Genomic DNA, 17,725 nt, shown 5'->3' with positions numbered 1-17,725 from the left:
GACACTGGTGAAGACCCAACATACTTCAAAGCCCACTCGACCCATGCTAGGAGTTCTGATGCTCTCTACACCACTTGTGCTGGACCTGCAAGTTCTTAGCACCTTCTGGAATGCAACTACTCATGAGAATTCATAAACTAACATCAAGACATGACGCTTGAATCTACACTGAAATACCTTTTCGACAAGCTTCTATGTGCACCGACAGATTGTTGCTTTCACAGCAGCCAAACAAACACTTATAACCTTCAAAGCAACAGAATGCCGTGAACACCCAGCAGTCACCCAGATTAAAGAATCGGGGGGGGGGGGGGGGGGGGGGGACAACAACAACATACCAACTCAAACTTACTAAAGCCAGGGCTAAGCAAGGAATATTTATGCCAAACACCACTTCAGTGAAGCTGCCTCCCAGATGCGATGTTTTCTGGCTGTGGCAAGACAGCTGGCAGACACACCCACCCTTCTGGAGCAGAGAGAGCTCAGTGAGCCCTTTTGCTGGCTGTCCAGAGTGCAGACTCTCCTCGCTGTCCCTTGTGACTACAGGACACATCGCATGCTGTAGCGATGACCTCCCCCTGGGAATCTCGTACCTGAACTTCTGATAGGACTGGGAGAGATACTCATTGATGATGCTGAGGTGTGCATTGTCTCCTAGAAACATCTTATTGGATGCCGCGTGCTGCAACATCTTGGCGATGGAGCCGAGATTGCGCCGCTGGTCTGTCGTCAGTTGTCCTCCAGCTGACAGGTCGATGATGTCGAAGGCATCGGGAGCCACAATGGCGGGGTTCATGTAGCGATAGTAGAGGAGGTTGCCCACAATCTGGGGGGAGGGAACACATCAAGAGGACTCTGCAGTAGCCTCCCGAGGAGGAGCCCACGTCCCCCAACCCCTCCCATTCAGCAAAGTTATGAATATCTACAGCATGAAATCCGATGTCTCTCATCCCCTTCTGATGCAAAGAGGTACCTGGGGACCCACCCCCCCCGCCCCAATAATGCAGGAAAAGCAAGAGAAGCAGAGACTCGCTGGCTGCTTGACACACAGCACGAAGATTCCGGGCAAAGAGGTGTCCCTTCTCTGTTTAGCCGCTGTGCTGTCCAGTGGCTCCTCAGCCCCTCCTGGCTGCCGCACACTGGCCCATCAGAGGGAGACAGGGACAAGCACTTGGCACATCTACTGCACATCTCTTGCACAGACTCTCTCCTTCTCTTGCCCGGAGGCATGAAAAGCTGGCAGCCGCCACGGCCAACACCTTGCCCTTGGATAAAGCTAAGAGCAGGGAACAACGTTTGGACCCGGGGACGGGGCTGGTCCTTCTGGCACAACCGTCTCTGGCTAACTCTGAAACTCCTGCGCTCCCAACTGGGGGGGGGGGGGAGGAGGAGGAGGGCAGAGGACAGCTGACTCAGAGAAGCCTCCCCCTGCGGGGGCTGCCCCTCGCTCCACCCGCCTACTCTCACCAAGCCTGAGGACCAAACCGGCCCGTGTGCCTCTCTGCTTTTCCTGGGAGCCGCTCCAAGGGAATGTTTCTGCTTCCCACCTAATGTATGATTGAAAAAATTGAATTCACCTGCAGAGAAAGCATAGATTCGATGCCTCAGTGTGGGAAAGCACAGAACTAGGAGAGAGAAGAAAACAGGACCTTTTAAGAGGAGGAACAGGTGTGTGTCTTTAAGGAGAAACTGCCAGGTGTTGTTACCCTGCTTACTGTTCTTACCATACTCATTTATGAACACGAGGCAGATTCAGGGAACAGGGCCAATGTGATTCAAACTTGGTTTTAAACCGAGTTGCATCCAAGGACAGTGTGCCGCTGGACAAATGCCCGACACCTGTCCTGCAGACATCCACACGGCTCGAAAAGAGACCACGGCCGTTATCGTTAACCTGACACTCTCTCTTTAAGGAAAAAAGAGCCGGCTTAGGCTGCTGACCCCGAAACAGAGCGTGATCGCTGGCTACAGCCTTTCAGAGGACGAAGGAAGCCCAGCAGAGAGAGAGAGAGAGAGAGAGAGAGAGAGGGATGCGACAGACGCAGCAAGCCCCCGTGTTCTCAGAGCGGCCCCCAGCCCCCTCCCCTCCACGGGGCCACGGGACTCGCCGGGCCACCGGACACGAGAAGAGCCAAGCCCCCCCCCCCTCACCTTAAGCAGCTCATCCTCACTGGCATCAGGGAATTTCTCGTGCAATGAGTCTTTCAGGACCTTGGCGATGAAACGCATGCCGTAACTGCAGAAGGGACACGACAGGGAGCAATGCATGAAGGAAGGGGGCAAGCCACCCCCTGTCACCAGCCGCAGCTTTGAGAGCCGCTGAAGCAACTTACGGGATTTTCTCCAAGGAGCTGATGATGGCCAGCAGAAACTTGTCCGTCACGGTCCGCATGTTCTTGATGGAGGCATCCAGACGCGTCTTCACCTCTTCATGGGCCAAAGCTTGTTCCGGTGTAACATCGTAAGGCAGCTTACTGTCAGAGAAGACACAGGCAGATGAGTCCTCGTGGACCCAGGGAGGCCCTCACCCCTCACAGGAATTATTGCCTTTATGTTGCCTGCCCTTTGAGAAGTTTTCCAAAGCCAGAAAGAAAAGGGCTCCTTTCGCCTTTACAGTGGCAAAAAAAAGAAAGGCCGTTCACTTCAGAAGCTCCATGCTCCTCCTGCTATCCAGAACCAGCAAAAGCAGCAAAGGGGGGGGGGGTAGCCCACTGGGAGTGGCAAGGAAAAGGCAGGGGCGTCAAAAACACAGGAGGGCGGCGGCGGCAGCACCAGGCTTCAGTGCCGAACCCTCATAATGCCACACGCTGCTTTTCCCTGAAATGACCATGCTGAAGCCCAGGCCAAAGCCCCTGAGCACCGCCCCATCAAGGTACTTCGGAACATACACCCAGTTTTCTTCAGCATCCTCTGATGCTAAAGCCCCTGTTTGCAGCTTCTGTTCTCACAGCCACAGCAGGTGGTCTGATTTCGAACTCATCCATGAGGTCTTCATTAAAATGTGTACTAATGCCTATGGAGAAAGACCTGAAATCCTCTATGGAAACTCAGCAAATAGATGTAAAGACTGTAAATCTGGACAGTAAGGCAATGTCTGTTTATCAATTGGCAGGCACTGAAGCCCCAGGTGCACGTTCTTTGGCAGAATGCGTAGAAAATGTCCTTAAAACATAGCCATTTACCACTCCCCACCCCCCCGTAAACAAAAAAGCATCTGGGCGGGGTATTTAAAAAAAACATAACTATTAACTGATTTTTCAATTGGGGTGAGGTTTTGAACCAGGCAATGAAACACATTAGGGGTACTGGGGTTTAAAAAAACCCATGAGTTCTACCAGTAAACGCTGCCCCAGAGAAGAGTTGATGCGGCGGCGTGGTTAGCATTTTGGACTCGTGGGACAAGCAAGTTTCAGTCTCCACTCTCCCATGGAAGACTGCTGGGCGATACTGGGCCCACCACAATCTCTCAGCCTGTAACCATCTTATGTTATTATTGGGAGGATAAAGTGGGGGCGGGGGGGGGGCGGATGATGTGATTAGCATCTTTGGGTCCCCACTTAAGGGGAAAGCATAATATTGTCAATCAATTATGTGACATCGATTATTTGAAAGGATCAAAGCTCTCACTGTCTGAAACAAGTCTTTGGGAGTTGTGAAACATACTGATGTCTGACACTAAAAACTAGGGGGTTTTTTTGTGGGGCATTTGAATGTCCTGAGACACAACGGAATTTGAGTCAAGTCATAGATGAAGAAATTGTAAAGTTATGACATAAGCTCTTGTCAGAGAAGTTCTACTACCAAACATGTCCGGCTCCGGGCAGCCTGCCGTAAACAGCAGAGCTGACAAGGGAGCAGTTTCCTCTCTGAGGTTTTCACTGAGCCTCTTTCACAACTATAAGGAATCAGAGAATTCAAAATGTGTGACTTCTCACTAATCAAGCTTAGGATTTATCAAGTAGTGGACAATTTGACAACTTGTGCTGGACTGTAGCTTAAATCAATGAGACGAAGGCCTGAGACACGGCCAGGCAGCAGGCGTGTGAAGATTCAGAAGTGGCTGGTGGAGGCAACAGAAAGACCTAAAGAAGAGGGTAGCAGAGGAAGAGGCGACTGAAAGAAGGGGAGGGGAGGGGAAGACAGAGAGGATCGGCCAAAGAGGAGGCCAAGTCTTCCAGGTGCAGCACCCCGAGGTCCTGGTCCAGCATCCTGGACACGTGGAGCCGTTTTACACTGAATCAGACCCTTGGTGGCCCATCAGAGCCGGTCTTGTCTACTCAGACTGGCCGCTGCTCTCCGGTGTCTCGAGCAGAGGTCTTTCACATCACCTGCTACCTAATCTTTTTAACTTGAGATGCCCGGGATCAAACCTAGGACCTTCTGCAAGCAGATATACTACCACTGAGCCACAGCACTTCCCTAACATCCTCACGGTGAAATCACTGAGTCTGCATGCATGCCAGTATCTTCCAGTAAGAGCCTGATGAGAGGGCAAAACAAATAAGGTTCTGAGAGTGCTAACTTGGGCTAAAGACCAGAGAAAGGACAACTGGCTGGCTGAATTCTTTTAGGGCAGAGAACTAAAATGGGGATTGCCACTAAAGCCAATAACAAGTCCTACATAAAAAAAACAGCCAGTTCAATCTCTTATATATTTATTTTTTGGATAAATGTTTTCATTTTAGTTCTTGGAACCCCTTTGTGTCAATGTCAATCTATCCTACATCTGGTATTTATCCAAGCTATCAGGCTGTAAGAATAATAATTTAAAAAAAAACATCAGCAGTAAAAGGCAAGAAATGCAGAGCAGGGGTGGAACAAGTAAAATTAAAAGTTTCAAAATTGATTTCATTTCCCCCATTCCTACATTTCCCCCCCCTAACTCTTCGGGGTGGGGGGTGGGGGGGGAGGAAGGTGCATTTCAGCCAGATGGCCCCCTCCATGCGATCCACAAAGCTCATGATTCTTGGAGGTCTAGCTAGCGTTCTTTGACACAGAACTTCAGGTCACCTGAAACAACGAGAGCCTTTTAGTAGGAACAGCCTCCATACCTGGCCTCTCCAGTCTGTGACTCCATCTGGTTGACCCATGATTTGTATATGTCCACTGGATCAGTTTTGATATTGAGTGCTTTGTCTTCCATTATCTCCTTCACAACCGGTGCCAGGATCTGTCTCAAGGCGTTCTGTCCACGAGCACCACGGTTGAAACTCACCACCATCTTTATCACTGTGGGGTTTCCAGTCACAATCTCATGTAGCTGATCCACCTTTGACCTGGAAGAGATGAAGAGCAGCCCCACAAATCAGACCAAGGTCCTCATAGCTCACCATTCTCTCTCCCAACAGTGGGCAGCCAGATCTACATAAAATTCACAAAGAGGCCATGCCAACGTCCCACTCCTTGTTACTCCCCAGAACTACATTCAGAGTTTTATTATTGACTCTGAACAGAGATGTTCCTTGTGTACCCACTACAGTCTTCTCCTTAAATCCACCCAATTCTTTATTTAAAGTTATCTAAGCCAGCAGTGATCACCACCAGGATGTAAATAATGACTTCCCCAAGCTTGCATTACAAAAAGCGCTTTTTTGCCTGCCGATCAATTCTACTGAATAATCCAGAATTCCAAGTTTTCTGAGAGAAATATTTGTTTGTCTATTTGTAAGTAATTTTAAAGCCTGTAATATCCCACCCCATCAGAATCATCTCAAGGCATTTGCTCCATCTCCTGTGCTTGCTTGCTTGCTCCAATGCCATTTCCCCAATGAGATGACCAGAACTGTGCACAGAACTGTGCTCTGGGCCCATAACACAGAATTGCACTGTGGAGAGATGCCCTCCACCCTAGAGTTGGCTCCAATATTTCAATTGTGGCAACTGCCCTGTGCATGGGCTGGATCCAGAGAATTACAGGCCAGTTAGCCTAACACCTGTTCCAGGAAAGTTAATAGAAACTGTCATTAAAGAGAGAATTATCACACACACTGAGGAACAAAGCCTATTGAGGGGAAATTGGCATGGCTTCTGCAAAGGGCTTACCAACCTGTTGGGGTTCTTTGAACAGGTAAACAAGACTGTGGATAATGTTGATTCAGTAGACATTATATATGTGTACTTCCGTGAAGCTTTTGACAAGATACCTTGTCAAGGAGTCCCAGTCCTGTCCAGGGCCAAAACTCTTTGTTTAAGGGCCGCAGAACACAAACTTACAAAACCCTGGGGTGTGACTCCTCCCACACCAGTCTGGTACTCTGCCACCAGCCGTTTAGACTATTCCAATGATCAGAAACCAAAGGGCAAGCTTCTAACCTTCCCAGAGCTAAACAAGGAAGTCACCCCTGCAAGGTAGACTTGCACAACGAGTTCTCACAAAAACAATTGCTCTGGTCACCTGGTCAGCCAGTCTAGGCTCTGGATTTAGACTGAGGTTGGTTGAAGGCAAATAACCACAAAAGTAATTAAAATATAGTTTTATTAAGGTGCAAGAATACTTTAAACAAGAACAAGAAACTGTGAGGATAAAACCAGAAAGCTAGAAATTTAAGACATTGGTTCCTAGCTACAGGATGTTACCCATTCTCAGTTGAATATTCCATAATCCGAAGTGGCTCTCTCCAGAGTCAGCAAAGGCCAGAAGTTGTTTGGCCCACACAAGCCAACGTCCGCCTTGAGTCGGACAGTGACTGCATATCCAAATCTTAGGTGGTCACCATCAGACTAAAGAATAAACTAGAAATCTACTTCTTTATAGGTAAGGGGCCCTTGTGGTCTCGGGCCTGAAAGACCTACAGGAACCCTTGGTGGTGATGTATCGCCAATTCGTTAGGCCAACAGTTAAACAGATGACCTAAGCAGTGGTCTGACCTGGGAGGAGGGAACCGAAACCGATCTGCAGCCAGGCCGGTCCCCTTTCCCACAGCTGCAAATCACAGGCCTTGATTGAATGGAGTGCGGCTAGCTGGGCTCCCTGACTCCCCTCTGCCGCTGGGTGCTACCTGCAGTTTCACAAGGTCTGCTTCCTCTGTTTCAGCAATATTTTTCTGAACTCTGGTAACCAAGAAGCAGGCCTTCACTCCAAACCAAACTTTTAACCCAGGAGAAGGAATTTTAGGGAACCACTTTCTTAGTATACCTCGCCAAAGACTCCTTAGTAAAGTTAAGAAATCGTGGAACAAGAAAACAGGTCCTTTAATGGATTAAAATTTTGCTAAATAGCAAGACGCACAGAACAGGAATAAGCAGACAGTTCTTGTAATGGGGGGGAATGAGCAGTTGGGTCCCACAAGGATTGGTATTGGGACCAGTGTGATTTGTTGCTACACAATTTAGAGTTGGGGTTATAGTAGAAAGCATAATGTCAGCTCAGTGCGTGGCAGCAGTGAAAGGGGAAAACTCCACGCTGGGAATTACTGGGAAAGTAATTGAAATAAAACAACCAATATTGTAATGCCCTTTGTCTAGAGCTTTGGTGTGGCCTCATTAAGAATACTGAGTGCAGTTCTCATGACGGTGTCTCAAAAAAGGACACTGCAGTGGTGGAGAAGTACAAAGAAGGGCAACCAAGATGGTTAGGGAGTTAAGGTATCTTCCCTATAAGAAAAGACTCGGTGACCTTTCAGCCTAGAAGACCGATGGCCAAGGGAGGACATGACAGAGGTTTATGGAATAATGCATGGGGTGGAGACAGTGGACAGAGAGCGTTTTTCTCCCTCTCCCATAAAACTAGAACTCAGGCACGTCTACTCAAGCTGTTGGGAAACAGGTTCAGGACAGAGAAGAGCAACTACTTCTGTACTCAATGAGTAATTAAGCTGTGCAATTCACTGCCATAAGAACATAAGAGATGCCAATGTTGGATCAGGCCAAAGGCCCATCCAGTCCAACACTCTCTGTGTCACACAGTGGCCAGAAATACCAGTGCCATCAGGAGGTGCACCAGTGGGGCCAGGACATTAGAAGCCCTCCCACTGTTGACCCCCCCAAGCACCAAGATGACAGAGCATCACTTGCCCCAGAGCCCCTATCTATACCTAATAGCCACTGATGGACCTCTGCTCCATATGCTTATCTAATTCCCTTTTGAAGCCGTCCATGCTTGTAGCTGCCACCACTTCCTGTGGCAGTGAATTTCAAGTGTTAATCACTCTTTGGGTGAAGAAGTATCCGTTCTAACCCGACCGCTCAACAATTTCATGGAGTGCCCACGAGTTCTTGTATTGTGAGAAAGGGAGAAAAGTACCTCTTTCTCTACCTGCTCTTTCCCATACATGATCTTATAAACCTCAATCATGTCACCCCTCAGTCGTCTTTTCTCCAAGCTAAAGAGCCCTAAGCGCCTTAACCTTTCCTCATAGGGAAAGTGTTCCAACCCTTTTATCATTCGAGTTGCCCTTTTCTGCACTTTTTCCAAAGCTATATCCTTTTTAAGGTGTGGTGACTAGAACTGCACACAGTATTCCAGATGAGGTCGCACCATTGATTTATATAGCGGCATTATGATATTGGCTGATCTGTTTTCAATACCCTTCCTAATAATCCCCAGCATAGCATTGGCCTTCTTTATTGCAGTCACACACTGTCTCGACATTTTCAGTGAGTTATCAACTACAACTCCAAGATCTCTCTCTTGATCAGTCTCTGCCAGTTCAGGCCCCATCAACATGTATTTATATTTAGGATTTTTGGCTCCTTGCACTTGGCCACATTGAACCCCATTTGCCATGTTGATGCCCACTTGCCCATCTTTGACAGATCCCTTTGGAGTGCCTCACAATCCTCACTGGGTCTCACCACCCTGAACAACTTCGTACCATCCGCAAATTTAGCCACTTCACTGCTTACTCCCAACTCCAAATCATTAATGAACAAGTTAAAAAGCAGTGGACCAAGTACTGATCCCCGCGGTACCCCACTGTTTACCACCCTCCACTGAGAGAACTGCCCATTTATACTCACTCTCTGTTTTCTATTCATTAGCCAGTTTTTGATCCATAAAAGGACTTGTCCTTTTATCCCATGATTTTTGAGCTTACTTAGGAGCCTTTGATGAGGAACTTTTTCAAAAGCTTTCTGGAAGTCAAGGTAAACAATATCTATTGGATCCCCCTTGTCCACATGTTTGTTCACCCCCTCATAGACTGGTGGTCATGAATGTAGATGGCATTAGAAGGAGGTTAGATGGATTCATCGAAGATAAATCCATCAATGGTTATGAGCCACAGTTGAGTTTGGGAACCTCCATATACGGAGGCAGCAAACCTCTGGATACCAGTGCTAGGAAGCAGCATCAGGGGAAGAAGGCCTTGGTCTCTACAGAAAGCATCTCTATTTTGACTTCGGTGTGTCATCTGTCACCCTGAAACTCGCTTAGGCTGAAGGGCACACGATTCCCTCTGAGACCTCCTTTTATACATAACTAGAGTCTGTAATCAGACTGAAAATTTTAGGACGGATCTGTAAATGCCTTGAATTTTACCTAGAACCGGGTTTAGCCTTGTGACGATCTGAATGAGTATCAGTTATCCCTACATATTCCAATGGAAACAGGGGTCTACTTTTCTCTAGTGTTTCATCTAGTAGCAGAAATTAAAGGTCAGAGCCTAGAAGACTCTCTGCAGTGGCTTTTGTCTCTTTAGGCGACACACGAGAATGCAGCCAGGCAGCACACTCCCCCTTGATGAGATCAGCCAGTAAGCACAATCCCCCTTGATGAGATCAGCCAGGCAGCACACTCCCCCCCAGGCAGCATCTGTGAAGTCCCATCAGCAACATGTTTGGCTGTGTCAACTTATTGACTGGAGAGGTTCCAAATGGAGAAACTTTGCCAGCTGGTTTCCCCCTGCTCCCCTCCAAAATGAACTTGGGGGAGGTCCTTCCTTCCCCACGAAAAGCAGGCCGCTTACCTATAACGGTTCTTCTGTGAGTGCCCATCTGTGAATTCCCACTGATGAGAAGCCCTTTTGAGACTTCTAGAGGCGGCTTCTAGCACAAAGGCTTCCCAGAAATGCCACTTCAGGCTCTGCATGCCTGACAGGGGAGGAGTCACACCTTCCCGCACTCAGTCTGCTCTTCCCAGTGAAAAGGCTGAGGGGAGACGACGGATCCTTCAGGGATCCCTCCCCATGGTCCTGGCTAGCACGTAAAGGGTTACGAACAATGGTCAGAAACCACCGCACATGAGGTGCAACATCCAAGTTCTCAAAACCACATACTTGATTTCCTCCTGCAGAGCAGTCTTGAAGAGGCGCAGTAACAGGTACTCTTCCCTCTGATTGGATGCGTAGTTATACAGCGTGAAGATCACGGAGTCCATAAACTTTGTGGACTTGTTCTGCGGCATTTGGAAAATCAACTTAGCCAGATATGTTGGGTTTGTCTGCAGCAAAACAGGAAGGAGGACAAGCTCATGAACAGGCAAGAAATGCCAGCCAGGGAGAAAGAGGAGCCACAAGAACATCTGCCACAGTCACCACAGATAATCCTCCCCCCACCCCATACACACATCAGGTAAAGGCGGCTCAGGCAAACTGGGGAATTTAAATGCCTGGCTGACCAGAACGCCATATGCTCCGCCTCACCAGGGCTTCATACAAGGGCATTATAATATTAACTGTGCTCAATTATTAGTGTTCTTCTGAGTAATTTTAGCATTGTGTATGATGATTGTCACAATGACCTACATGTCCTCGATGGTATTTTCCTTACAATGTAGCCAATCCCCTGAGGAATCAGCATGTGGGGCGTTTTCATATTGTCATCAGATTTCTTATTTCCCCACTGTTCTGCTGGGGGGGATGGGGACACACACACACACACACACACACACAAAGAGAGAGAGAGGCGCCTTCTCTCTCACCTGCAGCAGGTAGAAGAGGTGCTGATAGGCCTCCAGCCGCTCTCTCTTCTCTTTGCTCAGAGCCTTCAGGCCGCCCCTCTGCTTGTTCAGCATCATCATATCCGAGAGCTGCTCCTTGTTCTTTTTCGTGAGCTTCTTGCTGTGAGAAACAACATCCTGTGAAAGAGATATGGGGGAGCAGGAGAGAAAATCAAGGCCTGGTTAGGTCATCCCTCCCATCCACACTCACATGCCTTGCAGGCCTAACAGAATGGCATTCAAAACATGTGCAGATTTGGAGTGATTCATTTGCCTGGATCCCATATTCACAGACCTTTACTGCCATTACAGCACAAATCCAAATAAAATACACTGGAATCTGTGGTCAGAAAGAACATCTAGAGGCCTGGTAGAGGAATTTTGCTACAGGTTCAATGATTTCGCTCTTATTTGAGGCTAAAAGTATAAAGGTCTTACAATCCTCAGATCGACCCTCCAAAGGTAGCAGAAAAGGCTTTTAAAAAACAGCACGAAGATCATCATAAAACTTACAGTGCAAAATAACATGATTGTTCACTTCAATCTCACTCATCCCACATGGACACAACCTATCTGTATATGGAATTTTCTTGAATCTCCCACGTAACACCATAGATGGGAGAAATTTAGAACAGGCTAACATAAACGCCCTACGCAGTTGAGGATCACACAAACAAGATGGGTATTCAGGAAGGGAAGGGATTCGTCTGGATCTTCAGTGGCACATTTTGTACTTCATTCCTTTACCAGCTGAACAATGTCTGCTATTAAAATGGCAATGTAGAGGCATTAAAAAAAACCCAAAGTTCTTCCCAAAACTACACAAGCCAAGAGTTGAACCTGGGAATAATGATCTTTAGAACTCAGCCTGTCTTACAAATGGCTGAATTAGATCTCCTAGCAGTTACTGTGTGGCACAACCTCCACACACTGAGATAGGTTACTTGTGCTAGATATGGTCATATTTGCTAGCACATGAGACAGTGTCCCAGAGACACATACCCCTATTCAGGATGCTGCACAATCATGTATCACTGACTGTATCTGGCAGGGCGATTCCTTACTCCCTTACTTCCCTATTTATTTGTTTATTTGATTTATACCCTCCCTTCCCCACTGGAGCAGGCTCAGGATAGCTTACATAAGAACTTTAAGACAAAGTTTAAAACACAGATAAACAATGCAAAAATAAATATGAATATGAAATCCATCATCGTACAGTGCTAGTGAGCAGTCTGTATCACAATGGCGAGGTATTAGTAGCAATCTGTTACAGTGAGCCTGCAGTCAGCATTTGAGGCTGGGACTGACATCTCAGTCCAATTTATGGTGGTGGAGCCCAGGCTGTCGGTGATGGTATTAGGGTGCAAGGTCTTATGTTTATTAAGTGCGCCTCCCTAGTCAAATGCCGGGTGGAGAAGCTCCATCTTGCAGGCCCTGAGGAACTGTCAAAGGTCCCACAGGGCCCCAATGTCTTCCGGGAGCTTGTTCCACCAGCGTGGAGCTGCCACCAGGAAGGCCCTGGCCGAAGCCAGCCTGGCATCTTTGGGACCCGGGAGGGCCAGACAGTTTTGAGACCCTGAACACGGTGCTCTCTGGGGGACATGTGGGGAAAGGGTAGGCCTCTGACTGTAAAAGACTTTAAAGTTAAGACCCAGCATCTTGAAGTGAATTCGGTACACTATCAGCAGCCTGTACAGTGCTTTTACTAAAGGCTAGATGTGCTCCCATATGGGGAGGACCAGCAGCAGCCTGGCTGCAGCATTCTGTACCACCTGAAGCTTCAGGATTTGGGACAAGGGCAGCCCCATGTAGAGAGCATTACATCGCATGGACCAAGTCGTTGCATTCGAGGAAGGGAATCAACTGCCTGATCAGCTGAAGGCGATTCTCCTTATGAACGCTCCTTATGAACTCCTTTCTACCAATGACCTCTGGCTGCAGCTACAAGAACCAGCACCTGCTCTTCTGGCCACCCTCCAAAGCCCAAGCATATCGCACCTGCAGTGTGATTTTGTTTTTCACTAGCAAACCAATTTTGATGTCCATGAGGTTGAGATCATTCTCCAATTGCTGATTGGACCTGATCAAGGTCACGACTTCCTCACGCAGCTTCATCAAATCTAGCTCTTCTTGGAAATCTTGATCACTCTGATCCAACAAGTGGACAAACTTTCGGACAACAGCCATTGGTGGATCTTCAGCACTAACTGTGAAGAAAGGACTCATATTAGTAGGAGACACATTTTGCACCACAATGTGCCATCAAAAGTTGGGAGAGTGGTACATCAGATTGAAAGTTAACTGGGAACGTTTCCGGTGCGGCGCGGTGACGGGCGGAGCGCGGTTTGCTCCGTGCCGCCCGAACCTCGTACAGCTCTTACCGAGTCTCCCGAGTGTCGGGAGAACTTGGCCAGCCCTCCCAGAGAGGGGGCTGGAGCAGGGGGCATCTTTTTTGCCCTCCCCCCTTTTCGGCACACGGGGGGGTGCCCAGAAACTGCCCCGAAGCAGGACTGTTTGACGGGGAAGAACGTGGCGTCCGTCATGCTCGGATTAGCTGCAGCCATCCGGATTTGTTTTTAACCAACACAAGGTGCATAAAATGATCAACACGGCAACACAGAAAAAGAAGAAAGTGTGAGTACGTTTGATATTGAAGCCTTAAAGAAGCCCCCCAAAACGAAAAGCCCAAAATGGGAGTGAGAAAACGGCCGAGAGAAATAATGGGACTTAAGTACGTGTTGTTATTGTTTTCGGGGGGAAGAAGATTTCAGACATTCTTGGTGGCAGTGGACTGGGTTTATAAGGATTTATAAAAAGAATAATGACTGATGTTTGTAGAAAAATGAGAATATCATGTGGAGAATGTAAGTAAATGGTTTGAGAGAGCGACTTAAAATGTTGGGAGAGATGGAAATCGAGGAGGAGACTGATGATGAAAACAATGTGGTGTGTGAGCTGAATATTCAACAGTTTTTGAGTATCTTGAAGGAGGCGGTTAAAAAGGGAGTTCAACAAGTATCTGCAGAAATATTGGGAAAGTTAGACAACAAACAGAAAGGAACTGAAAAGACTGAGGAACAGGAGCAATCTAGTTTGAAAGAGTCCCCAGGTGATTCAGATAAGGAGAGTGGTACTGAATCTAAGGAAGAAACAGTGGGATTTACACACGAGAAGGAATGGGTGGTAAATGAGAGAGCTGGAGAGAGATTTAAAAAAGAAACATGCCTTAAAGTTGGACTGCCAAAGTATAATAAACGACGGTCGAGGTTTGAAAGAGAAAGAGATAGAAAGGTTACAAGACGGAAAAGACGAGCTTGGAAATTTAAAGAGAACATCAAAGGAAGGAACGCAGAATGGCTGAAGGAGAGAGAGGATAGGCTTGGAAAGCAAGGGAAGCACAAAGAAAGAAGACATGCAGATATGCTGAGGCGGAAAAACAGACTGCAGATGCTTAGGAGAAAAAGCAAGCTTTATAAAAAGATAGAATAATGGGTCTACACCTAATACCTGATAAGATGGAAGAACGACCTCAAATGCATTTAAATATTTATAACGTGGTTTTGTCTTTTTTGTTTTAGTTTTGTTTATGTTAGTGATATTTTCTTTTGGTAATTTAGTAGTGATTAGAAAAGTTTTTATGTATAAATCATGGGGAAATTCAGATAAGACTGATTACTGAGAAGAGTTATTAAATTAAAAATGGTATAAAGGCAACTAAAAAATTTGGCGGGGAATAAATATTTAAAAAGGGATAAGATAATTTGGGAATGCAATGAATGAACTGATAAACTAAGGGGGAAAATTGGAAAACAAATGCGAGATGTTTGAATCAGGGAATAGTATTTATGTAGCGGTGTAATAATTTATTTGTGTGTACTGGGTTTAGAAAGGCTTGCATTAAGAATAAGAAACCACATTTTATTTTGATAACACAGTATATGATGAGGCAGTTGAATTGGGGTTAAAAGATAACCAGATCCAAACTTGTAAGATGGGAGTATAATGTTATTGGTGTAGATCTATAGGAAATGTATGTGTATAATTAATTTAATAGGATATAATGAAAATATTAAAAATAAATAAGTTAAAACAAAATGAATTTAAAAATACACAAATGATTTTAAAAAAATGTGCGAAAGGGGAAAAAATAAAGTAATAAATTAAAATAAAATAATTTAACATTAAACCCTATGTTCATAATGGAAACAAGAGCTAACAGACTACTAAGGATGGAAAAGAGTCAATATTGTATAAGGTGAAGATAAACTATTATGTATGCTTTATATTGCTAGTTAGAATTTGCAATTTAGTTAAGATAATATATATGTCCTAAAAGCAACTAATTTGTTTATCGTACTCGACATAAGCTGGTTAGCAAGGTTGAGAATAAGAACTGGATATTCATTGAGGTACTTTGTTTGAGTGATATGATGTTCTGTGTTGTTGAGAGACAAATGAGTGTTTTTATAGGATGTATAAGTAGTCTTGTTGATCTGATGTATACGTATGATATAGGCTTCTATTATAAACTCAAATAAATAAATTTATCAAAAAAAAAAGTTGGGAGAGTGTACTGGATGTAGTTTCTTCTCTTTCAGAACCCTCAAGCAGGGTATCCCTTGCACTTTTCTTTAGCAGACTTTTCTTATTCCTTGCTAGTTTTGTTTCTTCTACATGAGAGAGGAAGTCTGTCCAAATTCTAGAACATTGCACAGCAGAAAAAAACAGGAGATCATGTCAAACAATAACTGGTACAGTGACTGACAAAAACAGGCGTATGAAAAGTGCAAAGGAAGAAAAGATGAAGTGTGAGTCTTGGATCTGACTGAACACCCTCCAAAATAAGACCCTGAAATTGAGATGTCTTAAACCTGGACAGACAAGATACCCTCCATCTGCTGAAGAAAACAAGCTCATCATAGTAGGCCCAATGTTCTCTGCCCTTCCAGAGAAGGAGGGTGTCCTTGAATGGAAAGTCCACAGCGGAGTGTATCCCTTGATAACTAACCTGAGTTCTAGATCTGGTATATATGCATCCACTTTCTGAAGGTTACTTCTCCAGAGACAAGGATGACTAATTTGTAATGGCAAATAAATACAAGGAGGCTGTTCTACATAAGAGGCTGCTAAAAGTGCCTTGGTACTCCAAGCTTTGGAGGGGAGCTACACTACTCACAAGATCTGGAGTGCTTGGGAAAATCCTTCTTTATTCCAAGCTTAAGAAGGCACAAAGGACAGTTTGGTGAGTTTATGAAAGAAATAGCCCCAGCTTCCCTAGGGGAGATGTTAAAAAAACTACCACATGCCCTGGAGAAGACCTTACCCCCTTCCAGCCAAAGGTAGTTTAAACATGGGTAGTCTAAGCTCAGGCTAGATGAAACAAGGTGACCAAAGTAGGCTCTGTACTGGGCCAGAAACCAAGCCTCAGCCCACAATACTGGGCTTGTAGGAAGGCCATGTGGGTCTCTGCCCATTTACCACCCCATGGTCTAAAGCACTGGAAGACAGCAATAAGAAGAACTTCATCATTCTAAAGTGCTGCTTTAGGACTTCAAAAATCAAATGTGGGTATCTTTCTATGGTGGAAGTACTTTGAATAGAAGCCTTTATGAAATGTACCCTCCTCTGTATGTCTTCCATCAAGTATTGTGGAGGCTGAGCCTTTAAGACAGATGTGTCGCACAGGCAGTCCATGGAAGTCTATGTCACTGGATGTGACATAGTCCCTCCCTGGACTGGTGATGTGACACATCTGATATGACATAGTCTTCTGCAATCGGAGAGAAAACACTGAAAAGTTATACGGTGCTGGAAGCAAAAACCACATACTCAAAAATTCAACTTCGAACCCGCTGGCTGTGGGGTCCAGGTTCAAGCACGCTAGTCAGGGTACTGTTTTGTTCGAATTTGCAATCACCTTCCCTTAAGCCTGTATTGCAGCAGCTGCCACGCACAGCAAGCCACAGAATCCCAGAGCTGCACCAAGAACCCCCCCCCCCCCAAGGTACTCACTTAAAGTTTTGTAGTCATCACGAGCTTTATTGGCACGGATGAAGGCCTGGATTTTCACAATGTCATTGATCTAGGCAGAAGAGAAGAACAAAGCCTTTAGCATCCTATTCCGCTGCAAACATAAAACAGTGCTTTCGGATAACAGGGAAGAGGATCTTACATGGTCTCGGAAGTACTGTAATCGATTTCTGTATTGCTTTCGAGCCTGATGCATCCTGGTAATTGCTTGGATCTGGAGGAAAACATAAGAATCCTCAGTGCAGCCAGACAGCACTGCAAAGTTCTTGGATGCTTCTAAGAAGCCTCGCAGGGTCAAACACATCTGCTGATTCTCAAAGCTCCACAGAAGCCAGCGGGTACATTGCCAGGAAGCAAGGAAGGAGTGGGATGGCTGTGCAAAGGCCCAGACGTACCAGTACTCCTGCAGAGCGGCTGAGCTGTAACCAGACAGGGCAGTTACAGAGAAAGGAAACTGTGCCAGTGGGGGAGAAGAGGGAGCTTTTTCCTCAATGTGAACCAATGAGACACAAATGAAAGACCTCTGGAACCTTCCTCAGGGCAGTCAGGAAGGGCCAGGAAATGCAGGAAGGGACAAAATATGCACGTGGAGCCACTGCTGCCATTTCCTTGATCTCAGGCGCAGCAGGGTAAGCATCCTGGGTAGAGCCATGCCACGCAGTCAGCCGCTCCCACCAATGTGGCTGGAGGAGGGAAGAACAAGCACGATCGGGGTTCCCCTCCTGCACGGTGGGGCTGGTTCTGCAACACTCAACTGCACCCTAGCTACCAAAGAAGGGAGATGAGCGCCAGAGCCATCTATTAAACCACCCAGAG

The 17,725-nt window shown here is 46.3% G+C and overlaps 1 protein-coding gene across 1 annotated transcript in view; it reads right to left on the bottom strand.

Annotated features, from left to right (window-relative positions):
* IQGAP1 (IQ motif containing GTPase activating protein 1) overlaps positions 1–17,725 on the bottom strand; it is a 72,865-nt gene that overhangs the window by 11,746 nt on the left and 43,394 nt on the right. Inside the window, exons 21-29 of the mRNA XM_015410398.1 lie at positions 17,052–17,123; positions 16,892–16,961; positions 12,878–13,086; positions 10,859–11,014; positions 10,215–10,378; positions 5,052–5,276; positions 2,334–2,474; positions 2,152–2,236; positions 594–826 (exon numbers count right to left, since the gene is read on the bottom strand). Of these exons, the coding sequence (XP_015265884.1) occupies positions 594–826; positions 2,152–2,236; positions 2,334–2,474; positions 5,052–5,276; positions 10,215–10,378; positions 10,859–11,014; positions 12,878–13,086; positions 16,892–16,961; positions 17,052–17,123 (1,355 nt within the window). The remainder of the gene's footprint in view (positions 1–593; positions 827–2,151; positions 2,237–2,333; positions 2,475–5,051; positions 5,277–10,214; positions 10,379–10,858; positions 11,015–12,877; positions 13,087–16,891; positions 16,962–17,051; positions 17,124–17,725) is intronic.

The sequence above is a fragment of the Gekko japonicus genome, unplaced genomic scaffold (genome assembly GCF_001447785.1).
Source record: "Gekko japonicus isolate JY-2015 unplaced genomic scaffold, Gekko_japonicus_V1.1 scaffold1830, whole genome shotgun sequence".
Lineage (NCBI taxonomy): Eukaryota > Metazoa > Chordata > Lepidosauria > Squamata > Gekkonidae > Gekko > Gekko japonicus.
This window is presented reverse-complemented; position numbering and strand designations above follow the sequence as displayed.